At 37.8% G+C, this 10177-nt stretch overlaps 2 protein-coding genes across 6 annotated transcripts in view; one reads left to right on the forward strand and one right to left on the reverse strand.

Moving 5' to 3' along the window:
• Positions 1-1480, forward strand: part of LOC131060744 (probable serine/threonine-protein kinase SIS8) — a 113628-nt gene extending 112148 nt beyond the window's left edge. For all 5 annotated transcript variants that reach the window (XM_057994115.2, XM_057994114.2, XM_057994118.2 and 2 more), the window contains one exon: positions 631-1480. In XM_057994115.2, coding sequence (XP_057850098.2) covers positions 631-880 — 250 coding nt within the window. In that variant the 3' untranslated portion in view covers positions 881-1480. The remainder of the gene's footprint in view (positions 1-630) is intronic.
• A 6030-nt stretch (positions 1481-7510) lies between these two features.
• On the reverse strand, positions 7511-7984 carry LOC131060833 (uncharacterized). Its single transcript, XM_057994251.2, has one exon. It carries the CDS (start codon positions 7982-7984, stop codon positions 7511-7513), a length of 474 nt encoding a protein of 157 aa, XP_057850234.1.
• Between the last annotated feature and the right edge of the window lie 2193 nt (positions 7985-10177).

Consider the following 10177-nt stretch of genomic DNA (forward strand, 5'->3'; position numbering starts at 1 on the left):
GTTTGCCTCTTCAGGCACAGGATCAGATGTTACCTTTTCTATTTTTTATAGGGTCAGATTACCATTGTAATCTTGTTCGGCCAGGGTGATTATCATGTTCCTTTATGTAATAAAAGATACATTCCTACAAATGAAGAGTACACATATCTCGGTCAATGCAAAAACTATGCCTTTACTGCATTGAAAATGAAAAATGTGATCACCAGAAGAAATCAGAGTAGTGCACTGATTTCCACATTTCATTTGGAACAGTATCACACCTACCAAATTTGGAGATGTCGACATTGTGTATCATTATATTCTTCCACATGAATGGGCAAATTTGTTTTTTTAATGGCCTAGTAAGGCTTTTCTGCTCTCATTATATCCTTTGGATTTTAACATTTTATTGTTTATATTGAAAGGATTAAGGTTCACCTTTTTTTTCATTTCTCTAAGACTAGTGTAAAATCGATGTACTTTTAAAATTTACACCTAATGTAATCTGTTAGAAGTTTGAGCATTTACTTTTTTTGGTTTTCAAGGTAATCAAGTTTTGTTTGGAACATTCAAATTTTGGAATTAGCTGATCTGATCATAGATTGAAAATGTGTTTTGGATATTGGATTTTAATGTATTTCTTTTCTGCAGTGATCCAAAGCTGCGGCCATCATTTTCCGATATCATGACTGCTTTGAGGACTTTACAAAGATCTTCGTTATCCACACAGGCATCTAGGTTAAGTGTATCAAATAATCGTTCATCAGTGTTACCTAAGGGACAAGCACCGACTAAGATTGAGCTGCATGCAAAACAAAATCATCTTGGACAGGGTCTGGCTGCCAGCCAAACTGAGTTACAAAATTTAGGGGATGAAGACACGCAACCTATTGGTTCGTGACATCTTTACAAGGCCTGTATTGAGGTTGGGTGCTTAATTTTCCAGCCTAAGGCTGGAAAATAATCATTAGAATATTTATTATCTTACATGTCATGCAATGTATAATGCACAGAAAAAAGTTGTTTTTCTTGCTGTTAGGGAAAATCGATCTCGTGTGATTCATATCCTGATCATGTCGCTTCAGTCTGTGTTTACTTCATACTATTTAGAGCTTCCTGCACAGATGCTACGAGCCTTATAAATTGCTGCCAATGATTAATATGCTTCTGAGATTCATCTTGATCCAATAATTGGTCAAGTCAAGATTTCAGGAACTGCAGTTGGAGTATACTTGTATTTACAGATTGACAACTGGAGCAGAGGCCCTGAGTGCCGGTGCAATGAAAGTTTCCTCTCCTTTTTCTTAATTGGTAATAAATTTTATTCATTTGTTGATGAGTTTCATGTAGTAAAGAATGCATATTACAACAGTGTGAATCATCAGAATATTTGTCCCATTTAATATCCTCAAACTACATGTAGATATGCCACGATGATACGGCAATTGATAAAAACAACTTTTACATGTGAAATAATACTGGAAATTATCTTTGCATTGCATTCTTCAAGCGTCAAGTGTGTATAACTTTTAAATTAAAAAACCCAACTGAGAAGTTATTTCTGTGAGCAGAAATTCGTTTTGTTTTAAGCATTGTATTTTCTAGTCTATTATTCCTGTCCCCACAAGTGGGCATTGACTTTTAATAATTGAGTAATTGAATATCTATTGGAGTCTCAGCTTGTAACAGTCATACAGTTGGAATTTCTGATGAAGATGGTGGAATTGTTTCATCTGTGTGGTTATTTAATCTGGTGTGACAATGATGGCCAAGATTTGACAGTTATTTTCCAGAGGCTGGCAATGCTCTGGGCTAGTTCCATCGGTATAATGGAATTTGGTTCAATCGATTGACTGGAAGTTGGAATATTTTGTTTTGCCCTATCAATTGTGTTTCGCAGGAAATATGGGGCTTGGAGATTTCCCCACTTAAATTCTACACTTAATCATCATGCCAAGAGATAATAATGTCTGGTAATCTTGAGGTTTATAACTATGAGATTGTTATCTGATAATATAGACATGCTAGAAGTTAGAATAGTGCAGCATGACATTATTCCTTTTAAGAGAAAATAGTTTTGTAATCTATGAAGATGCTATCTCAATTTGGAGGCATGTTTGTTGGCACAAGTGTAAATATTTTTGTTTCATTTAGTACATATGAATTTGATTATGGTTATTTACATTTCATTTTTATAAAATGTTCATTAACTAATAAATAAGAGGAAACCATCTATCCAATATGATATCTTTTTTCAAAAAGAACTCCTATATGCATTAAGAAAAACACTACTATTCTTTTAATCATAAAAGTGAAGAGGGATAGCTTAACATCACCATATTCGTACAACCTTGTGTGCACCAAGAGAGGGATGTAACAACATTATTGTTTCCTGGATCCACTTATGATTGACCATCTTACAAGTTTTATATGGTCTTGAAGTATTAGTCAAATTGTGCATTCCTTATACCAATCAAGTTGCTTATGCCAATCTTCAAAATGTAGTCACATTGATGGACAATCATGTAAAAAATTGCCATAGAATCTTCCAATACTATCTCAAACGTAGTTTAATTTCTATGGGAGCAGAAAATTCAAAGAAGTTGCTCTTAGAACTGTGCAAAATTGATATCATGTAGGTTCATATGTTAAATTTATGATCAGATTTAGAACAATGCAGATATGAGACAGTTCACACAAGTTTACACAGCATATACCCTGGGAAAACCGTCCAACTTGAAGGTGAAAAACCCAGCAACAAATTTCTTTTATTATATTCGACAAAATAGCAAGTTGTATTTACAAAATTGCTGCACTCCGTGAAGCTAGATGATTGGAAACGATCCACCATAGATGATATACGATCTGCAATGTGAATTGGACTTCCATAGATAATCCACGAACTGCTGTAGATGATCTTCAATCTGCAGATAGGTGTAAACTCCTGTGAGAATTCTATGATCTGCTGAGTGTGTATTTGAATGCCAAGGGGGAGATAATTGATCTCCCTTTATACTCGTGCAAGGTGGCTCTCCATGAGGAGTTGGCTCCCTTAGGAATAAGACATCTCTTCGTTTTGGGCCATGTAACCTTTCATTAAGGGTGGTGGACTTTGTCAAAAGTCGGCCCCCTTTATAAGTATATTTATTTTGCAAACAAATAAAGAATCACACCACTTGGATGATTATCGATACTTCGAATATGTAAGGCCGAAGGGCAATTACATATTTGGTGGAATCGTCCCTCAAGGAGACTCTCGTAGATACACACGACAACACTCCTTGCCAAAAGTCGGCCCCCCTTTATAAGTATATTTATTATGCAAACAAATAAAGAATCACACCACTTGGATGATTATCGATACTTAGAATATGTAAGGCCGAAGGCCAATTACATATTTGGTGGAATCGTCCCTCAAGGAGACTCTCGTAGATACACACAACAACACTCCTTGCCAAAAGTCGGCCCCCTTTATAAGTATATTTATTTTGCAAACAAATAAGAATCGCACCACTTGGATGATTATCGATACTCCGAATATGCAAGGTCGAAGGCCAATTACATATTTGGTGGAATCGTCCCTCAAGGAGACTCTCGTAGATACACACGACAACACTCCCTCTTAGCTAGGGAGGACTCCTTGCTCATATTTGTGTCATCGAATGACAGCCAACATGGCTACTCCCAGAGGATGGAACATAGTTCATCACATAGACTCAATGTGATGACATCCATCATGGCTACAACCATGAATATAAATGAATATGAATGCAAATGCCCATCACGAAGTCACTGAACGTGATGTCGTCATCTCATCATGACGGTCACCATGGCTACTCCCAGAGGGTGGAACAAGGGCTTTCACCTCAAACTTCTCTCTCACATAGAATAATGCATTAACAAAGACTTGCTCCTCAAACTTCTCACATAGAAGAATGTATTAAAGTACATTTCAAGAAATCACCGATGCTGAGATTCTCTCTCAGCAAGGGCTTCATTCTCCACAACTCCAAGCTTGTCTTGAAAATGCACAAACTTCACTCTGGAAAGAGGCTTGGTGAGAATACCGGTTGTTTGATAATCAGTGCTAATGTACCTCAGTTGAATAACATTCCTTTGCACCATATCTCTAATATAGTGATATTTGATCTCTACAAGCTTTGTTTTGTCATGAAACACATGATTGATAGAAAGTTTCACACAACTTTGGTTATCACAATGAATAACTGTAGGCTCCAACGATTGTCCAAACAATCCTGCAAGGAGCTTCCAAAGCCACACTGCTTCGCGAGTTGCCACACATGCTACAATGTATTCTGCTTCTGTGGTGCTCAGTGCCACTGAAGACTACTTCCTGCTACACCAAGAAATCATAGCAGATCCCAAATTGAAGCAACAACCAGAGGTGATCTTTCGATCAATAACACTCCCTACCCAATCAGAATCAGAATAGCCTTGCAGATTCAGGTCCACACTGAAATAATATTTCAAGCCATATCCAACCGTGCCACACAAGTATCTCAAGATATGCTTGGCTGCAACTAGATGTATCTGCCTTGGTTCACACATGAACTGACTAAGTGCACTCACTGCATAGCAAATATCGGGTCTAGTGTTAACTAGATACATCAAAGATTCAATCAACTATCTGTACATAGTAGGATCCATAAGATCTGAACTAGTTGCAGATTCACTCAATTTCTTCAAGTTAGTTTCCATCGGTATAGACATAGACTTGCAATCTAACATTCCAAATCTTTTTAAGAAGTCAATGGTGTATTTTCCTTGACTTAGGATGATCTCATTAGGCCTTTGCCACACTAGCAATCCTAAGAAAAAATGCATAAGTCCTAGGTCCTTCATCTCAAATTTTGAAGTCAACTCCTTGCATCTAAAGATGAGATGTTCTTCTCTAGTAAGAAATAAGTCATCAACATAGAGAACCAAGATTAAGGCTTCACCAATGACTACCTTGAAGTAAAGATTCAAATCAACTTCATTCTTGCAGAAGCCCAAACTCATCAATTATCGACCAATCCTTTCATATCATGCACAAGGAGCCTGCTTAAGACCATATAATGCTTTCTTTAATTTGCATGCATGAGACTCTTTCTCTTGAATCGTGAATCCTTCAAGTTGCTCAATGCAGACCTCTTCTTAAATTACAACATTGAGAAAAGTTGTCTTCACATCCATCTGATGTAGCTTCCATCCCTTAGCTGCTGCGATGGCAATGATGGTCCTGATAGAAGTATAGTGAGCAACTAGAACAAATGTTTCTTCATAGTCTATTCCTTCTTTATGAGAGAAACCACGTGCCACGAATCTAGCCTTGTACTTCTCAATGCTTCCACCAGTTGCATGCTTAATCTCGAATAACCACTTGGAAGATACAACTAACTTTCTTTCAGGTCTAGGTACAGTATCCCAAACATTATTCTTAATAATGGATTGATATTTTTCATCCACAACATCTTTCCATACTTGTTGATTTGAGGCTTCCTCAATACTGGAAGGTTCAGTCTCAATAAGATTACACATGAATGCAACGTAGCTGGAGATTCTCTATGGTCTTCTACTTTCTTTGAATGTGCCTCTAGGGGCCGCAAAATTTTCTGCCTCCTCCATAGTGTTCCTTGCCCAAAGAGGTCTCTTTCAATTCACAATAATATCTCTATGCCCATCAGTAGGATCCAAAGGCTCAATTGGATCAATAGCCTCTTCAGGTTCAACAGACCCCCTCTAAATCTCAAGAGTATGATCAATGTCCATGTCTTGAGGAGTCTCTTGATCTTCATCATTTATCTCCATGCATGAACCTTTAGATTTTCTGAATGCAACATCTTCTTCAAGGGCAACATCTCTGCTAACCTCTATATGCTTCTGACCTAAAATGTAGATTCTGTAGGCTTTAGAAGTTTCATTGTAGCCCACAAATATCCCTTTCTTGCCAGAAGGATCCAACTTAGTTCTTTTATCTTGAAGTACATGAACATACACTGGACAACCAAAGATTCTCAAGTGACTGACTTCAGGCTTCACACCTGTAAAGGCTTCTTCTGGAGTCATATTTTGCAGTATCCAATGAGGACTTCTATTTTGAACATATACTGTTGTCCTGGATGCTTCAGCCCAAAGAAATGTTTGAAGGTCTTGACTATGGATCATGGCTTTTGCAACTTCAACAATGGATTTGTTCTTTCTTTCTGCAACCCCATTTTGTTGTGGGTTGTAAGGGACACAAAACTCCCTTTTAATTCCTGCCTCAATACAAAAATTATGAAAGCTACCAGAGGTGTATTCACCTCCATTATCATACCTTAAAAATTTAATTGTTTTCCCAGACAAGTTTTCTACTTGGGTCTTAAACTCTTTAAATCTACCTAGGACTTCATCAGATTCTTTAGTCTTCAAGAAATAAATCCAAGTTTTCCTAGAGAAATCATCTATGAAAATTACATAATACAAAAATCCACTTAGGGATGCCATAGACATTGGACCACATAAATTAGAATGTACAAGATCTAATATTTCTTTTGATCTACTTTCACTGCTATGAAATTGACTCTTAGTATTTTTACCCATAGCACAACCTTTACAAGTACTGTCATGCACATGACTAAGTTTACAAATAACTTTAACCATATTTTCCAATGGTGGAAGAGCTTTGTAATGTAGATGACCAAGTCTTCTATGCCATAGTTTGCTGGAACTGGAAGAGTCATGTAGAAGAGCTTGAGCTGGATGAATGGAACGCTTGTACAAACACTCATGTCGATTCCCAATCACACGAGCAATCTTGATGCTGGAGTTCTTTTGCCATGCAAGAACTCTCCCTTCTAAAAATGCCACTTGATAACCTTTGTCCTCCAAGGCTGAAATAGATAGAATATTCTTGGCATGAACAATACATCACTTAGATGAAGGGGAATGCCAGATTCTAGATGGAGAGAAGTGGCACCGAATCCTTTCACGGAATAGCATGTATCATCTCCAATGATCACTTGAAGGTTAGTCTCCCTTTCCACCAAATCTGAAAGATGTTCTTGATAGCCTGTGATGTGACGAGAAACTCCACTATCAATCAACTAGGTGTCACTATCCATGGGAACATTACTTGACAAGGCAGACATGAAGAGGAATCCATTAGAATTATCTCCAGCTTCCTTTTGAGTTGAGACTTCATTAATGTTTGCCACTTGATGCTTTGGCCTTGTTAAACAATCTCTTGCATAGTGACCAAACTTGTCACATCTAAAGCATTGAATGTGGGAGAGATCTTTCTTCTTCTTCTTCTTTGAATTAGGTGCATAATCTGATCTTTGATCTCTATTCCTCTTGAACTTGTCTTTTCTCTAATTTCTTCCTTTCTTCTTAGTAGATTGAGTGGCTAGAACATGAGTGTCTTCATTTTGAGAGGCTTTGCCATTTCCCCTTGTAGCAACCTAGATTCTTCTTGGATGCAATTGACATGAATACGATCAAACTTAGGCAACTTGGATCTCCCACTCATACTTTGAATAAATGACTCCTAAGAATGAGGAAGGCCATTTAATGCCAACATGACAAGATCTTTATCCACAACTTGATCTCCAATGGCGCTTAGTTGATCCTTTAGCTCTGAGATCTTCATGAAGAATGATATGACTGTTTCTCCTTTCGCCATCTTGACTTGATGAAGTTGTTGCCTCAATACAAGAGCCATACTTGTGTTGTTGCTCTCATATAGACCTTCCAAGGTTTTGAACATGTCTCTTGCAGTTGTCATCTTGGAAATGGGAGGCACTAAGTGATCCTTCACGGAGTCAATCAAGACCTTATTTGCTTTTATGACACTCTTCTTGAATTGAAGTTTCTTTGCTTGATCTTCTGGCTCAGATAAATCTTTTTCTTCCACAAACTGAAGAAGATCATTTTCTTCAAGTGCAATAAGAACTCTAAACTTCCACAAAGTGAAGTTTGAAGCACCTTCAAGTCTATCTTCGACCTTGAGACTGTTCACCATTTTTCAAGGCTTTGATATTGCTTCTTGAAGGTGAGAGATGAAAGAGAACTTCACTGCTATAAGGAAATTTGATCACGATCTTCTCAAACCTACTCCGATACCATGTTAAATTTATGATCAGATTTAGAACAATGCAGATATGAGACAATTCACACAAGTTTACACAACATATACCCTGGGAAAACCTTCCAACTTGAAGGTGAAAAACCTAGCAACAAATGTCTTTTATTATATTCGACAAAATAGCAAGTTGTATTTACAAAATTGCTTCATTCCTTGAAGCTAGATAATTGGAAACAATCCACCATAGATGATATATGATCTGCAATGTGAATCAAACTTCCTTAGATAATCCATTAACTGTTGTAGATCATCTTTGATATGCAAATAGGTGCGAACTCCTGTGAGAATTCTACATCTGCTGAGTGTGTCTTCAAATACCAAGGGGAAGATAATTGATCTCCCTTTATACTCGTGCAAGGTGACTCTCCATAAGGAGTCGACTCCCTTAGGAATAAGACATCTCTTCGTTTAGGGCAATGTAACCTTTCATTAAGGGTGGCAGACTTTGCCAAAAGTCGGCCTCCTTTATAAGTATATTTATTTTGCAAACAAATAAAGAATCACACCACCTGGATAATTATCGATAGACTCCAAATATGTAAGGCCAAAGGCCAATTACATATTTGGTGGAATCGTCCCTCAAGGAGACTCTCGAAGATACATACGACAACACTCCCTCTTAGCTAGGGAGGACTCCTTGCTCATATCTATGTCATGGAATGACATCCACCATGGCTACTCCTAAAGGGTGGAAAAAATTTCATCATGGAGGCACTCGACGTGATGACATCCATCATGGCTACAACCATGAATCAAAATGAATATGAACACAAGTGCCCATGATGGAGTCACTGAACATGATGTCGTCATCTCATCATGATGATCACCATGGCTACTCTTAGAGGGTGATCAAACACAAGTGATGTTGTCATGGAGTTTCTCAACATGATATCCACCTTGGCTACTCCCAGAGGGTGGAACAGGGGCTTTCACCTCATACTTCTCTCAAAGAGAAGAATGCATTAACAAGGGCTTGCACCTCTCTCACAGAGAAGAATGCATTAAAGTAAGAAATCACTGATGCTAAGACCCCCTATCAACAAGGGCTTCATTCTCCACAACTCCAAGCTTGTCTCGAAAATGCACAAACTTCACTCTGGAAAGAGGTTTGGTGAGAATATTGGCCGTCTGATAATCAGTGTTAATGTACCTCAGCTGAATAACATTCCTTTGCACCATATCTCTAATATAGTGATATTTGATCTCTACATGCTTTGTTCTGTCAAGAAACACATGATTGACAGAAAGTTTCACACAACTTTGGTTATCACAATGAATAACTGTAGGCTCCAATGATTGTCCAAACAATCCTGCAAGGAGCTTCCAAAGCCACACTGCTTCACGAGCTGCCACAAATGCTGCAATGTATTTTGCTTCTGTGGTGCTCAGTGACACTTAAGACTACTTCCTGCTACACCAAGAAATCATAGCAGATTCCAAATTGAAGAAACAACCAAAGGTTCTCTTTCGATTAGTAACACCCCCCGCCCAATCAAAATCAGAACAGCCTTGCAGATTCAGGTCTACACTGGAAGAATATTTCAAGCCATATCCAACTGTGCCACACAAGTATCTCAAGATATGCTTGGCTACAACTAGATGTATCTGCCTTGGTTCACACATGAATTGACTAAGTGCACTCACTGCATAGCAAATATCCGGTCTAGTGTTAACTAGATACATCAAAGATCCAATCAACTGTCTGTACATAGTAGGATCCCCAAGATCTGAACTAACTGTAGATTCACTCAATTTCTTCAAGCTAGTTTCCATCAGTGTAGACATAGACTTGCAATCTAAAATTACAAATCTCTTTAAGATGTCAATGGTATATTTTCCTTGACTTAGGATGATCTCATTAGGCTTTTGTGACACTTCCAATCCTAAGAAAAAATGCATAAGTCCTAGGTCCTTCATCTCAAATTCTGAAGTCAACTCCTTCTTGCATCTAAAGATGAGATGTTCTTCTCTAGTAAGAAATAAGTCATCAACATAGAGAACTAAGATTAAAGCTTCACCATCAACTACCTAGAAGTAAAGATTCAGATCAACATCATTCTTGCAGAACCC

Source organism: Cryptomeria japonica, chromosome 10 (assembly GCF_030272615.1).
Source record: "Cryptomeria japonica chromosome 10, Sugi_1.0, whole genome shotgun sequence".
NCBI classification, from domain to species: Eukaryota; Viridiplantae; Streptophyta; class Pinopsida; order Cupressales; family Cupressaceae; genus Cryptomeria; species Cryptomeria japonica.